Raw genomic sequence first — 17096 nt, 5'->3', positions numbered from 1 at the left:
CAATAATAGTGGTATTTTTAAAGACACTTTTCTTTTAAAGATATATACTAAAATATTTATGCCAAAAATGATATGATGTTTGGAATTTATTTCAACATATTAAGCTGTACCATAAGAAATTGTTTTTGTAAGTCAAAAATTGTTGAATACCTGTGATTTCATAGTGGAGGTCCGGAGGCAGGTGGAGATAATGAAACAAAACTGGCCAGGAGTTGATTAATGTTGAAATTGGACTGATGTAATTGGACAGGGTAAATTTTACTCATCTGTTTCCTTTCTATGCATATAAAATTTTTCCACAACAAAAAGTTAAAATAAAAGCATAATACTATGCTGTATTTAAACTAAGTAACAAACTAAAAATATTGAAAGTGAAACTGGAAGCATCACTGCTAAAACACTCCACCTAAAATATTTATTTTCCATTATGTAACTAAATATCTCTGCAACTTTAAAAATTTCCCTCAAAATCTGACTACCTTTACAAGTCTAACTTTACATCTGAAGTAAATTATTTCGGTTTTTTTTTCAGCCACTTCAACTTACTGGCTTGTTTATAAACATTGTGCTGTCTGGACAGTTTTGTTTCCCGCCCCCGCCCCCCCAACATTTTATTCTAGATAAATCAGAATGCTTAACATCTCTTTCAAGTTCAGTTCTAAATAATCACGTGACCTTGGTTGTTTGTCACTCAACCCTCTTGAGCCTCAGTTTCTTCATCTGCCAGTGGGGCCCAGTAAATAGGTAATCTCTCTGATGGTCTATGGGTCTGTGACAGTAGGCAGTGCCTGCTCTCTGCTTAGCAACTGAAGGTCGTCCTAATTTTGCATGGGATATCTGGCTCTTCTCTCACTATTTAACAATGGCTACCCAATCTATGCACAAAGATCCTTAAACTGCAGGGGAGTTCAGACTACACAGTCTACTGAAAAACTCACACACACAGACACATCCCTATGCAAAACCCTTGGGAGTTATGAGATGCTTCTATATAGTGGAGTAGGAAAAAACTATTAGGAACCACACTAATAGAGTGCTTGAGTTGACTGCTGTGTCCCCAACTTAATGGCCTGTGATAGGATATATATAAAATATAGTTCATACATTTTAATAGAAGTACATAATATTTTATATATCTTAAAATATATCTAATAGCCTGAAAATATACTTAATAGTATCAGACATAAGCTGGTTCCTGGAGCTTGGCTAGAACTAAGTGACCAACTGGCAATAGTTGTGGTGACCAGACGGAGGCTTCAGACTGTCAAGCTCAGTGTGAATTTGTGACTTCATAAATTTCTCAGTGAAACTGGATTAAGTGGGTATATGTGTACCTGTGTCTGCAAGTGGGTACCTGCCAAAGAGGAGACTTGGAAAGCACACAAAACACAATAGCAAAAGAAGAGAGATTAAACACACTGCAGAGGTCATATTACTTGTTTTTATGAACACAGAATATGAATCATTAATATCGTCACAACTCTGGCTTTCTCTCTGAACAACCAAAGATTACCTTGATGTGTTTAACTCTGTCTTCCTTTTCTGTCTTTGGTTTCTTTCCTGTGGCAACAAAAAAGTAGTTCTGGATTAATTCATGAAGGATGTTTCTCTTTTAGATTCCCCTAAATTAAATTCTTTCAGAAAATCTCAGTGAACTTGTTCCTTTAATCCGTACATGGTCAAAATTCCAAATGTATCCTTTATTGCCTTCAGTGACTTGAAAGTCTTTATTCCAAGCTAGGTACGGGCAGAAAGATCAACTACAGTATGAACAGGTGTTCTACCTTTGAAGTGACTACAGATGTAGAAATAAAAAAATCACAACGGTACTATGACATAAACGGAGTAATCATTTTTTTAATCAGTAAACACTTCTACCTTTCTTGGAAGGCCGTTCAGATAAGGGCAACATCCGGTACACTCTGAAGGCATTGTTTCCTTTCTTTATACTTTTGTCCTTAACTTCTTCAATATCAGGCAAGGAGTTCATGGCACACCTAAAATTCGCCTTCCATGTTTTGGGATCGGGTTTATCCACTCCTGGTTGATGCTTTCCTAACAAAATAGTGAAAGGTTTAGAAAAAGAGAGAAAAAATTAGATACAGAGTAAAAAATTTCTCAAAACACGGTATTGCCAGCCAGGTAGCACAAAGAAACCTTTTCATTCCAGGCTGCACCTACAGTGATCAACTGTCCTGGCTTGCCTGGGACTGAAAAGATTCTTGAGATGCAGGAATTTTATTTTTAAAACCTGGACAGTTACAGACACTGGGAGAAGCTGGTCACCCTGGTTCTACCAAACAGCTTGAGAAAAAAGCATAATGGTTGAAGAATGGAGAATCAATGTTAAGTAATCCAGCCGACTGCAAGGCTGGCAGCCCAACAACAGAAGTAACCTGAGTACCTCTTTCTCATGTGACTCTCAAACATTAAGTAAAAAGTTCATCCCTGTAAATAGCTCCCTACTTCAATCATGTAATAAATAAATATAATCCTGACTACTTTTGGGGAGATCAACTCAACCCAAGTTTATAGATCCAGAACAAATGAGTTTATTCCCCTTGTAACACCCAGGGAAGTTATGAGACTACCACGTTTACAGAAAACTTAAGGTCTAAGACTCCATGGGAGGTGTGGAATATTACTTCTGAGTGATGCAGCTTGAGGACAAGTCACAGATTTTTCAGAGCTATCTTCATGAGGCCATAAGCCAGGACATTTTACATACGTAATGAAAACAATAATAAACGATAGCGCCCACCTCCAGAAATGATGGGGGGAGTTTTAATACCTGTATGGATTGCCCAGTTTCTAAAGAGTGGTGCGTCTTTTTCCACATCCCACCCATGTCTAGCTGCATGCATCCAAGGGATCTGAAAAATCTTCTTTTCCTGGAAAAAAAAAAAAGTAAACAGGAACTGCATTCATGGGTTTTGGCCCACCATTGCAGAGGATTCTTCTAGCTAGAAAGATTCCCCACTAAGCATCACTGAGTTGGTGGCATTTCTACAGTAAAATCTACCATAAACCAAACCCACTTCCCCACTGGGTCCCAAATCTTCACTGTCCACTCTGGGTGAGATCCAGTCTTGCAGAGTCCAGCAGAGCAGAAATGTGTTCCAAGGTCAAAGGTGATGATTTGGGTATGCCAGTGTGTTCCACTATTGCCCGTCTTCTCTTTTATAGGGCCACAGGTAACTGGCTACCGACTGAAACTTCTGATGCTTATTCTTATTTATTTCCATCATTTGGTAAATAGTGATTTCAGCTGCCTTAGGGAAATAAAAAATTAGGCAACTTTCTAAAATAACACTACTTTATGCTGCAAAAGTCATGTTGGTGTATCTGAGGCCATTGTCACAGAGACCAAGCATCTCTGTGTGCTTGTGTATCCAACAGAAACAGAAGACTTTTTCTAATGCTCTAATCCCTATGCGTCTACTGCCCTGCGTGAAATAGCAAAAAGTACAAAGATGTGTAGATTACAAGATGACACTCATTTTCTAGAGAAAATTTCCTCAGTTCAATGTTTGTATCAGACTACCTTTCTCTCTCTCTTACAGCCTAAGAGGTAACTCAAAATTGCTCAGTAGACCCCGTTAAACCCATGATTAGAAACTAATGCTTTAGAAACAAAGTCATCCTCATAGTAAAACTACATATGTGAAACCCAGCTCTTCTGACAGTACCAGCTATTACGAAGGTCCCTGTGACACTGTATATTCACTACACTACACAGGTGGGTACCTGGGGCTCAGTTTTGTTTCTTGCAACAACCTAATGAGCCATGTTATAATTTCCATTTAACAGCTGAGGGAACTGAGGAACAGAATTAAATCATTTAGCCCAGGAACTTAGGGTAATAAGTATCTGAGTTCAAAACTGAGGTCATGTGATCCCATATTCAATTACTTAATCACCACACATATTGTCTCCCAGCTTTTAGATGTGGAAGATTCCCCATCCTATGACAGACCTGTTGACTTGGATTCCATAGAGATTAAATCCCAGGAAACTATTTTTTAAAGCTCTCAAGGTAGTTCTGATAATTGCTTCGTATGGGGATCCCTGCACTATAAGGTGGGGAAGGAAAGGAAATGTCAATAAGGACTTTCCGCCACGGTTGTCTCACACAGTGAACTAGAGACAGGGTCCCACTGTCCCAGAAGGGACTCGGAACCTCTTCACAGAACCAAATACAAAGTTAGAACTAAAAATATTTCAGAACACTGGAGAGTTTCCCAAAAACTGTTAAAAGGGAAAATCCTATCATATTTTAGGAAGTCAGTTAACAAAGAAGAACTGAAGGAAGTGAGAGACTTTTTCATAAACTTATTGTTCATTCTGTATCATCCACAGAGACAGTGGGGTTTCAGGTTAACCATTTTCAAAAGGGCACTTGATCAGAAAAGTGCTGAGTGAAATTTTATTTTTCACTGTAGATGAAAATCAGAGAGCAAAATCACTGAAAGCAGTCTTTTGATAGTCACATGAAAATGAATAAAAATGAAAAAGAAATGATTTCAGTGAAAGGATTTTTCCAAAGTGCACACCCAGAATCTAAAGCTTTATGCTTAAAAATACAGACCCTTAAGAGTTTGCTGTTGTAGAACTGAAGTTACCAGAGGTGGGAAAGGGAGGCGGGAAGTAAGAGAGGAACTGGTGAAGGGCCATGAAAAACGATTACATTGCATAATGGTGAATATACTAATTATCCTGATGTGAGCATCACATATTGCACACAGGTACTGATATTCAACTCTGTACCCCACAGGTATATACAATCAACTATGTTTCAACAAAAAAAAAAGTTTGCTGTTGTACTTTTTTCTAGGTCAAGGGAGTTCTGGGGTGACCCAATCTGAAATCCACCTTGCAGGACACAAAGTTGATCCAAATAAGGTAGATCTTTTTAGGCATTTGCACACACACATGTGCGTGCACACACAAGCGCGCGTGGACCCAATCTGAAATCCACCTTGCAGGACACAAAGTTGATCCAAATAAGGTAGATCTTTTTAAGCATTTGCACACACACATGTGCGCGCACACACAAGTGCGCGTGCACACACACACACACACACAAACACAAACTTAGTCTCACAAAACTGTGTGAAAATCACGAAACCACAAAAGCAATGACTACACTCAGCAACGTCCACTGTGAATCCTCTTGAAATGGGCAAAGGACCCGAATAGATCTTTCTCCAAAAAAAGATATAAAACTGACCATAAGTACATGAAAAGATGCTCAACATCACTAATCACTGAGGAAATACAAATCAAAACAACAAGATAACACCTCACACCCACTAGGATGGCTGAAATTAAAAAAATAATAATAATATATATATATTGGTGTTGGTGAGGACGTGCAGAAACCAGGAACCCTCAGACACCACTGGAGGGAATGTAAAATGGTGCAATTGCAGGGGAAAACAGTTTGGCCAGGCCAATCTCAAAAAGTTAAGCACAGGCCGGCCCGGTGGCGCACTGCTGTAGTGCGCTGCTTGGGAAGCGCGGCGGCGCTCCCGCCGAGGGTTCGGATCCCACATACAGACCGGTTGCCGCTCACTGGCTGAGTGGGGCGCGGGAGCAACGCCGAGGGTTGCGATCCCGTTGCTGGTCCCGGTCCGGTACGGGGGCGACACTGAGGGTTGCGATCCGTTGCCGGACACGGAAAAAGACAAAAAGAAAATAAAAAAAAAGTTAAGCACAACACTGCCCTGGGGCCCATCTGGGGTCCTGGGGTCTGGAGTCATGGACCAATCCCTCCTCCTGCAACCAGGCAAGGAACATGCCAAAAACACCGCTTCTATGTGGGCGGCCACCACAGCCACCACAATAGCCACGACTGCCACAAAAGCAGCTAGATGCCACAACCACCATGCAGATGACGCCAGCCACTCAAGTGCACTGACACAAGGACAGTCACCAGCAGAGACCAAAGAAAAGAAGAGGGCATTTCTCTCCACAAAGCCCATTCCAGAGTGACAGAAGAAGCATCTGCTCTATGATAACAGTGGGGGACCTGAACACACCCCTCTCAGCACAGGACAGAACATCTAGGCAACAAATCAAAAGTAATCGTTACTCTTTCAGGAGACAAGAAATTTAGGGTTATCAGAGGTGGGGGGTGGAGGGGGATGGGGAAAGACTGGATAAGGGGCATAAAGAATAAGTATGATTTATAATAATGTATATGCTAATAATATTGATTTGATCAACATACATCAACATTGAACCCCAAAAATATGTATAATCAATTATGATTCAATTAAAAAAAAGAAAAAAGCACAGAATTATCAGATGACCCAGTAATTTCACTCCTGGGTATATACTCAAAGAACTGCAAATAGGTGTTCAAACAAAAACTGATACATGAATGTTCATAGCAGCACTACTCACAAAAGTCAAAAGATGGAAACAATCCAAATATCCATCAGCTGATAATCGGATAAACAAAATACAGTATTTCCATACAGTGGAATATTATTCAGCCACAAAAAAAGGAATGAAGTACTGACACTTGCTACCACACGAATGAACTTTGAAAACATTACCCTAAGTAAAAGAAGCCAGAAACAAAAGGCCACACATTGAATGATTCTGTTTATATGAAATATCCAGAAAAGGCAAATCTACAGAGACAGAAAGCAGATTAGTGGTTGCCATTAGCTAGGGGAGAGAAAAATGGGAAGCGACTATTCAATGGGTACAGTGTTTCCCCTTGGTGGATAAAACTGTTCTGGAACTAGATAGTGGTGACTGTTGCACAACATTGTGAACGTACTAAATTGTACATAAAACAGTTAAAATGGTCAATTGTTTAAAAACTACATGTAACTTTTAACTAGCTTTTTATATTGCAGAAAAAAGAAACCACTAATAAATGTAACACAGATACCTTTAAAATCATATCACAGATAACTTTTTTTTTCTTAAAGACCATATTGAAAGGTAAAAGGTAAGATTCATTTAAAAACCGAAGGAGATGCTGAGGAGTAAACATTCGGGTCCTCGATCACTGGGTTCTACTGGAGAGTGATGGTGTTGCTATGTGTCTGTGTAAACACCGTCACATCGGTAAGTCCCAGGTGGCTCAGAATTCCCAGGTGGCCAGTCCGGCCCATGCAGTAGCTGTACACACTGTGTATGGAAGAACTGCCTGTACCAGAGCCCACTCATGGAGACATACATACGGAACCCTGCCCTTTGAGGGCAGAAGAGATGAGTGTGGCTTGAGTCCAGAAAAGCATTTAAGATCATCTGGAGCAAAGCAGAACAAACATACCTTGGCCCCACGTGGAAACTAGTTATGTTATCTCCCTCCGCCTCTTCTTTCCCCCGATATTTATAAGACATTCCAACTAGTTTGCTATTTTTGTTTGGATTCCCTACCCCGTTCAGAGACAGCCTGATGGTTACACAAATACAAGCCTGCATTCAAAGTGAAGAAAAGGGAAAGGTCTAGAACAGGTGATCCTTGTGCTTGAGGAATGGCCTTGGTGCGTGGATCCAGGTGGATCTCCAATATGAAACAGAAAACATCAGTAACCAGAGCGGGAATCCCGAAGAGCTATAAGAGAAACAATAAACCTGGATGTGGCCACCTCTTTCCTTCCTCAAGAAATGGCCCAGGGAAACCACAAGCTAGCATTTGAACCAATCCAGAACTACAATGGTCTCTTCAACAAGTCAATGCCAAGAAGGAAAAAAAAGGAGTAATAACTGTTACGATCAGGAGAGACGCAGAGTCACAAAAAACAAACACAACCTGTGGACTTTCTTTGGATTCTGATGTGAACAAATCAACTATAAAACGATATTTGAGGAATACTCAAGGCATTCTGAACATGAATGGGGTATTAATGATACTAAAAAATTTACTATTAATTTTGTCCAATTGATAACGACGTTGTGGATATATAAGAAAATGTCCTTAAGTCTTACACATGTACACTGTCAGGGAGTTGCTTTAACACATCACATGCACACATGCACACACACATGCAAAGATAAAACAAAATGCTAACAAATCTAGATATAGGCATATGGGAATTTGCTGTTCTATTCTTTCTAGCCATTAGACTATTTAAACATACTATTTACATTTGCAAATACTCATAATAAAAAGCAAATGGCCCAAGCCAAGGCCCCACTCATGAACTAGTAATAAATGCTGCTTTGTCAAACTTCCTCACTGTTCCTTTGGATTCCTCCCATTTCATTACCACCCTCCTTCAAATTTATTAGAAGCAGGAGATGGGAACAAATTTAAGGCACTAATTAACTACCTATTTATCTCTTACTAAGAATGTACTGGGTTGAATGGACTCTCCATGTGAGAGAGACAGGTGACAACTGCCAAACCAGTGTTCCCAAGTCTACCTTAACAGAACAAAAACACAGCCACCAGTGCTGCTCTTCTTCAAGTACACAACATTCATTCATGTACACATAGAATGACCTTAGAGTGCCTCCTCTTTACACAGGGCCTGCCACTGAGCAGACAGTGACAAGGCAGGCATGGCACCTGTACACGGGACTCCCAGCCTGGAGCACCTCACCGCAAACACGAGCACCTTCCAAATGCCAGATGAGGCGTAAGTGAATCTCAAAAGCCCGTGCACAGTGTCTGTTTCCTAAGAGTTAAAACAGTCTTCAGTGGGAGAAGCGATTTTGGAATGACCTCAAACTACTCAAAATACAAGCAGGGATTCTTAGGCGGAATGCTTGTGAATGGGAAGGAAACAACCTTAGGCTCTTGGTGAAGTCGTTTATGGGGCAAGATGAGTGCCAACAGGCTTGAGTTAGCAGAAACCTATAAAAAAGATGCCCTGTGGGAGTGTAGGTATGTACGGAAAAGACCCTGACCCCGTACGAGGCCTGCAACGACAGGGCCAGCACTGCCCACAAACACGGCCACATGCCCCCTCTGGCCAGGCCCCAGTAGGATGCCTGCCTGACAGGACCCCTCAGGCCACGATGCAGCCCACGGACTCCCGTGCCAGCGCTGTCCTGAGAGGAGGCATGCTCTCCTTTCCAGCTCTAGCGGAGGAGCCTGGCAAGATGGCAGAGACGTCTCCTTTCCCTCTCTGCCTCAGGAAGAGGACTCCAAGCCAAGAGCCAGATGAGGGAAGCTCAGCAGGCAGGGGCCACCTGAGGGGGACTAAGTGTTAGTTGCACAAAGACAAATCCATTTGCCTTCTGGCCTGATATCAGAACAACACAGACAAGTGGATGGAAGAAAAGGCATCTCCATGGAGGGTCCAGTAAGGAAGCAGCCTTCAGAGGGTGCCTAGGGCTGTTGTAACAAATCACCACAAACTGGGCGGCTTACGGAAGAAATTTACTCTATCACAGTTCTGGAGGCCAGAAATCCAAAATCAAGGTGTCGGCAGGGCTGCATTCCTTTCAAATGCTCTCCAGGAGATCCCTTCCTTGCCTCTTCCAGCTTCTGGCTCTAGGAGTTCTTGGCCTGCAGCAGCATCGCTGCAATCTCTGCCTCGGTCTTCACATAGCCTTCTTCTCTGCGTGTGTCTTCTCCTCTTCTGTCTCTTATTAAAACACTTCATGGATTTAGGGTCCAGCCAGGTAATCCAGGATGATCTCATGTTGACGTACTTACCTGTGTCTGAAAAAACCCTTTTTCCAAATAAGGTAACGTTCCACAGGTTCCAGGGTTTAGGATGTGGACATATCTTTTGCGGGGACCATAATTCAACCTACTGCAGAAGACAACTGGTTGCAGCATATTAACTGCCCACTCGATACAAGAGACATAATGACACTGTATGTTCTCCATTGCAGCAAGCCAACCAAAATCGGTGGATGCGTTTTAAAAAAAGAAAAACAGACAATTTACTTCTCTTCAGAATCCAGGAACATTTGCTTTAATCTCACACTCTAAGTCAAAACAGGTCATGTTATCTTGTTTTTCAAAATAGAATCCTACTTAACTTCTCTGTGCCTCAGTTTCCTTGTCTGTAAAATGGAAAATAGTAACAGTATCTACCTTATAGTAGGGATCATGTGAGTTAATGCATGTACCTTGGTTAGAAGAGTACCTGGCACACAGTAAGCACTTAATAAGCATTAGCTCTTATTTAACTTCTCTGTGCCTCAGTTTCCTTGTCTGTAAAATGGAAAATAGTAACAGTATCTACCTCATAGTAGGGATCATGTGAGTTAATGCATGTACCTTGGTTAGAAGAGTACCTGGCACACAGTAAGCACTTAATAAGCATTAGCTCTTATTATAATAATAATTATTATTATTATTTATTATCTATGTCTCTTCAACTCCCCCTTACTATCATCTGCTCTTTCTTACCTCCACATGTACCCCTGCTAACTGAGTAGGAAAGGAGCAATCCGATTTCTTGTTTGTTTGGAAAAGACTAATTACATATCTAAATCTAAAGCACTATAGATATAGCAAGCCTAGAAAAACATATTGTTTGCCATAAGACTTTAAGATATGCAACAGACCACATGAAATAAGCATATGGTTTGTTCATATCTGTTCACTTCGTATCCCATCTTGTTTCAGAAAGGACTCACTTAAATGGATACATTCAAATACAGTCACATTCAATTAAAAATAAGTGGATGAGGAGAAAGAACAAAAAGCAGCAAGATTTCAGAGATATCTGAGAAGATAAAATAAAGCCAGGAGTGATATTACTTAAAAAAAAAAAAATGCTGCAATATCCTGTTCAGTTGTTAGGAGCAGGCCACGATCTGCAATCTGGCTCTAAGCTCTTGCACCTGATACAGTGATAAAGCCTGACCAGCTAAATTATTCATCATGTCCTTAGGACCAAAAAAGAAAAGAGGAGGGAGGTGGAGAAGAAGAAAAAGACATTTGCTCAGAAGAATTGGTAGCAGGAGAGAAACTTCTCCCTTGGGCCTCCTGTGGGGGAGGGGAGGCATGCAGGGGGGTATAAATGATAAGTTGTTGCAAGACAGGTAGGCACACAAAGAAAGTTTCAGGGTAAAGATAAAGAGAAGACATTTTTTAAAAGACAAAGTCGACAGTTTTCTTTAAATAGAAAACATTGAAAGGAAAACCAATATGCCCCATTCCCATATAAAACCCTGGAGCTTCCATGTCCTCTAATCCTAGAAAGCCAAGAGAAGCGAGAAAGAAATTTGGAGAAGGAAGAGGGTAAGCAGCATTAAAGTAAAACACAGCAAGGAGCCTCCCATAAACAGTCATGCAAAACACCAAGGATGAGTTGAAACTAGGAACTCAAGCTGGATGCTACGGTCTGAGAAGATTATAAAAGTCTTTTTGATATAAAAACCTGATGATTGATTTATGATCTTTTTTTGTTTGATTCATTTTTGTAATGAATGAGTATAAGATGTTGAACACAAAGAACAATTTTACTTTTGGCAGTCCACATGGGTATGCTTTCAGCAAGGATCAACTTGTGAGTTAATCTAAACAAACATCAACTGTATACAACAGTAGTAGTTATGTCTAATCTGTGGGCTTAGGGTGCTATTAATGTTCTTTTTCTTGATCTTGGCGATGTTTACATAGGTGTGTTTAGTTAGTGAAAACTCATCAAGCTGTAAATTAGAACATGTTCATTTTCATATATACATGTAATGTATATATGTTATTCTTGAAATAAAAATGATACATTTTAAATTACTATATGCCAAAATATGACAAATTAAATGAACAAATTCCTAGAAACATACAATTTATCACTACACAAGAAGGAATAGAATATCTGAATAGCCCTACATCTTTTAAATAAATTGAATTTGTTGTTAAAACCTTTACTCTCTCTCTCTCTCTCTCTCTCTCACACACACACACACACACACACACACACACACACCTTGATGCGCTTACCTTGTTAAGCCACTTTAGCCCTGGTATTGTATTTGAATTTATCTGTTCCTCCAGCCACGGGCGCATTCGCATCCTTTCCACCGGCATGGTGCCCTTTTGCAGAAGAGAAACACAACATTAGGTATTTCTGCTACCGACTGTTGTGTCTGTACCCTTGCCTGACCCTTTTCTATCTTCCCCTTTCTCGGCGTTGGGGGCTAGGAAAGTGTATCCAGGGGCTTTGTCCTAGAGCCACCTGTCCCTGCTTATCCATCCTATTCATCGCTGAGGAATGTCTCAGGGGAATAATGGAATGGCCCCAGCCTGCCATTCCCTGAGCCAGCTCTCCACTGAGAGGGTCTTGTCGACTGGCAGAAATCCAGCTAGCTAGAGGGCACAGACACCTCCAAGTGACTTTGCTAAAGCTGGGCTCTACCCTCTTCCCATGCTGGCTGTGTTTACAGCAGAAACCTTCAAGGTATCAGGCATTCAGAGGACCAGTATTTTACAGTAACTTTGGGTACTGTCTTCCCAAGAGCCAAGGGCAGAGAGAGCAAAACAGTTGCTGTGGGATCAAGTTATGACAACCAATTCATTCCTGTTGGGCAACTGGGTTATAGAAATGCTTTGAAACCCCAATATTGGCACTTAAAACTCTAAAGGAATCAATTAATTTGGTTCCCGCAAAGTCTGTCACCAACTAACGGTTCCTGCCTGACTTATTCTACCTACTTCCAGAGCTCACCGGCATCTTGTTCGGGCTCCACCTTTGATTTTGCTTCTCCCTAATGCAATGTCTTACTCATGCCCTCAAGCATCTTTCCGCAGTACCAGCTGCCCCCTGATCTGACATCATCCCTTTTCTCTTTACTTTCCATTTGAAATTATTTCATGGTCTGAACACCTTTCCTCCACCAGCCCACACAGTACCTCTCCCCGCTCCTTCCAGATTCCTTGCTAAAATAGTCTTTCCCTTGTCCACCAAAACATATCCCAAGTAGAATCACTAACAAAGTATCTTCCAAACTGCCTACCACTCATTTTCACCCTGTTAACATTTAATGTGAGATCCGAAAGCAAAGACGATGACAATTCAAGCCTCCATTCTACAGGACTTCATGGACAGTGTGACATTATAATCCACTTAACTGGGGCCGGCCCGGTGGCGCACTGGATAAGTGCGCCGCTTGGGAAGCATGGCGGCGCTCCCGCCCGAGGGTTCGGATCCCACATACAGACCGGTTCCCGCTCACTGGCTGAGCGAGGCGCGGGAGCAACACCGAGGGTTGCGATCCCTTGCCGGACACGGAAAAAGACAAAAGATAATCCACTTAACTGGAGGCTCCAGGCCACCATTCTTTGAGATAGAAACAGGAATCTTAGGGACATTCTAAAAAGACATGGAACAGCCATGCGGAGCCCCAAATACAGCTGTTTTTAGTGCATCTCAAGCAGTTCCCTTCAATCATTCATCCACCCATTCGAAGATCATGTATTGAGAATGGAGCTCCAGGAACTGGAAAAGATAAGACATTCCCTGCCGTCTAGGAATCCCCAGTCTAAGAGGACACAGGAAAGAAGGAAATTACTATGCCACACGAAGACAACAAGGAGTTACAGAAGAGCTCTGGGATTGCTGGAAAAAGTTGTACACAGAAGATTGCACCCGGTGAGACCAAGAGGATGGTGACCACCGACCCAGCCAGATCCTCCCTTTGAAGAAGATCTCAAGACATAGAGTGGGGACAGCTGAATCCAGAGCAGTAAAGAAAACAGAGGAAGAGCAGAAGTAGGGTAGTTACAGTAGTTACGAGCAGAGAGCAACAGACGCTGGCTCTGCGGAGGGGACCACATGACACGCAGAGCTGCTGCGGGCCCCTAGCACTGCTGCTGTGCCTACACTTAGTAATACAGAAAAACGAGAGGCATGTGTAAGTAGCCCCGCTTCCAATTCATGATCATAATAATATATTTCCTCCCATATTTTTCAAAAATAACCCATTTGTAAAAAAAGAAGAAAAAAGGCCACCTGAAAAATTTCAAAAAGCTTTCTGTTTTTAAAACTAAAGCCTGTGTGGAGAGACACTGTCGATCTGCATTATTTGCAGATTCTGTACTTGTGAATTTGCCTACTCACTGAAATTTATTTGTAACCCCAAATCAATACTCGTGGTGCTTTTGTGGTCATTTGCACACCAGCAGAGAAAGGCAAAAAATGGGAGTCATCTGATGCACACATTCCCAGCCGAGGTTGAACAAGGCAACACTCTACCGTCTCATTTCCACTCTCCTCCTGCAAATAAGGGTCCTTTTTACAGTTTATTTAGTGCAACCCTTTTCACATGCTTGTGCTTTTTGTTGGTGATTTTGCTATTTAAAATGGCCCACAAGAGTGGTGCTGTGTAGTGTTCCTAAGCACAAGAAGGCTATGACATGGAGAAATTACATGTATGAGGTAAGCTTCACTCAGGCATGAGTTATAGTGCTGTTGGCTGTGACTTCAAGGTTAATCAATCAATAGTAAATATTCAATAAGGAGTCCTTAAACAGAAAACTCATAAACAAGATTATACTCGTATGTTGAACAGTTGGCGAAAGTTCTGTGACCAAGGGCTTGCAGGAATCTGACATCCTTATAAGAGGAAAATGTGGACAAAGACACAATGTCATGTGAAGACAGATACAGAGGGAAGACAGCCTTGTGAAGACAGAAGCAGAAATGGGAGTGATGCTGCCACAAGCCAAGGAATGCCTGTAGCTACCAGAAGCTGAAAGAGGAAAGAAAAGATCCTCCCCTAGAGCCTTCACAGAGGGAACATGGCCCTGCTGACACTTTGATTGCACACTTCTGGCCTCCAGAACTGTGACAATAAATTTCTGTAGTTTGAAGCCACATAGTTTATGATACTTTGTTATGGCAGCCCTAAGAAACTAATACAGAAGGCACACATTGCAAAGGCCCTGAGGCAAGGGGATCAGCTGCTGGAAGGCAGTCAGCACCTGGGAGGATGCTAGAGACCAGACTAATCCTGCAGGGCCTGGAAAACCATGCCTAGGATTTTGGTTGACACCCTACGACTGAAGAGAAAACTGAAGGATTTAAGCAAATGAATGATAAGGTCAGTTTTATCAGTAGGAAAGATAAGAGCAGATTATGAACTCTAGACCAGTGCATCACCAACTTCAATGTGCACAGGAATCTCAATTCAGTAGTTCTAGGTAACCCCTGTAATACTATATTTCTTTTTTTTTTTTTTTTCCTTTTTGTCTCTTTTTTTGTGACCGGCAACGGATCGCAACCCTCAGTGTCGCGCCCGTACCGGACCGGGACCGGCAACGGGATCGCAACCCTCGGTGTTGCCCCCACACCTCGCTCAGCCAGTGAGCGGCCGGTCTGTATGTGGGATCCAAACCCTCGGCGGGAGCGCCGCTGTGCTTCCCAAGCGGCACACTGTAGCAGTGCACCACCGGGCCGGCCCCTGTAATACTATATTTCTAACAAGCTCCTAGGTCCTTGAACTACACTCTGAGAAGTGAGGCTCTAGATTCTCTTTAATTTTTAATTATGAACTTCCTGGATCTTCTGTGGCTTCCTGAAGAATGCAGTCATTCTGGCTGGTAGATCTCCTCCATGAGTTTAAGTGTCAGGTTTTACTGCCCCTTCAATCTGTTGGTCCACCCCTGTTCACATAACATGCCTTTCAAGCAGGGATGCACTCAGCCAAACCTCAAACTTTATCTCTTCCCTAGCCAAAATACTATGGAAATCCAACATGTAAAAAAAAAATTTCAAAATTTTAGATCAGGACTGTTACTAATTATAAGTGGATTTTCAGGAAAAGCAAATAAAGTTAAGTATTTTGTCAAAGTAGAGAAAACTCTCATAATGGGCTTCACTTATTTCAGGTTTCATGTTTGGTTATTTGTTTTTGTTTCTGTTTTTTAATAGCTAGGACATCCCCAATGATACACAATAAAAAGCTAACCCATTTACATGAAGGCGTTTTTCTCTCTCTTACTTGATTTCATACCCTTGCCCCATCTCCCACACACTGAACAGCTAATGAATTACCAGTGGTCTTACCATGTGACACAGAACAAAAAGATTGCCATTTGACACAGATTTCTTATGACTGTTTACTCCTATAAAAGAAATAAAAAGGAGAATTCTACACCTAGCACCTAGCCTAGCACCAGAAACAGATCATTTGTTGGACACTAAAAACAGATTATATTTCCAGAGATTAAAAGGCTGGTGATGACAAGCATAGAGGGTCACAGGACTATGTACTGAAGAGAAAAGATGCCTACTAGATAGATATTTTCTAGGTTCCATTACTGAAACTCAAGGTGACACGTGGGTCTTCTTTCTGCACAGCAAGTCTCCCACGGGCACTAACACACAGGCCATGTGAAACTTGAACAAAGCTGAAAAAGGCAGGTAATTAAGTGGAGAGGACACGGACATTCTATTTTTGCTTCAGAGAACCAAAACACATGAAAATCAGGACACATGTGTCCAGTCTTGACTCTGCCCTTGCTGGTGAATGTCTTTGGGCTGGTCATCCATCTTTACGGTTCACACTTTGATCATCCAGAAAAATGAGACATTTCAAAAAGATGATTTCTGAGGTTATCTATGATTCTATGAGTCCTTTTTAAAAACGAAGGCTCATAAGTGGATTTATCTTTTCCATAAGCTTCTATTCTTGTACACTGCATTGTTTTTTAAAGGACAATGCTAAAATGTTATGATTCTATAAACCTATAAAATACAAGCAATCTCTGCTTCAAAGGAAGTAAGAGTTGAGGCATCTACCCTCAAGCTTGACAAAAGGCACTTTGCAAAAATCACCTATTATTACACCTTTGAGATTGGGTTGGGACCAGCTTCAAAACCATGGCATCTTGGTAATAAATCAATTCAGCACACGGTGGGCAATTAGAATATCACTGTGGGCCGACCTCGTGGCTCACTCGGGTGAGTGCGGCGCTGGGAGCGCAGCGGCGCTGGGAGCGTAGCGGCGCTGGGAGCGTGGAAGCCGCAGGTTCAGATCCTATATAGGGATGGCCGGTGCGCTCACTGGCTGAGCGCGGTGTGGATGACACCAAGCCAAGGGTTGCGATCCCCTTACCGGTCACAAAAAAAAAAAAAAAAAAAAAAAAAATCACTGGTGCCAGGGCCACCGCAAAAAAGAATGCAAGCTATTCTTTGTGGTTCTTGTGACATGAATGGTTTCCC

At 41.8% G+C, this 17096-nt stretch overlaps 1 protein-coding gene across 1 annotated transcript in view; it reads right to left on the bottom strand.

Annotated features, from left to right (window-relative positions):
• IRF2 (interferon regulatory factor 2) overlaps positions 1–17096 on the bottom strand; it is a 67219-nt gene that overhangs the window by 27459 nt on the left and 22664 nt on the right. The window contains exons 2-5 of the mRNA XM_008571537.1: positions 11876–11968; positions 2792–2891; positions 1879–2055; positions 1514–1560 (exon numbers count right to left, since the gene is read on the bottom strand). Of these exons, the coding sequence (XP_008569759.1) occupies positions 1514–1560; positions 1879–2055; positions 2792–2891; positions 11876–11968 (417 nt within the window). The remainder of the gene's footprint in view (positions 1–1513; positions 1561–1878; positions 2056–2791; positions 2892–11875; positions 11969–17096) is intronic.

This window comes from Galeopterus variegatus, unplaced genomic scaffold, assembly GCF_000696425.1.
Source record: "Galeopterus variegatus unplaced genomic scaffold, G_variegatus-3.0.2 Scaffold700, whole genome shotgun sequence".
Lineage (NCBI taxonomy): Eukaryota > Metazoa > Chordata > Mammalia > Dermoptera > Cynocephalidae > Galeopterus > Galeopterus variegatus.
This window is presented reverse-complemented; position numbering and strand designations above follow the sequence as displayed.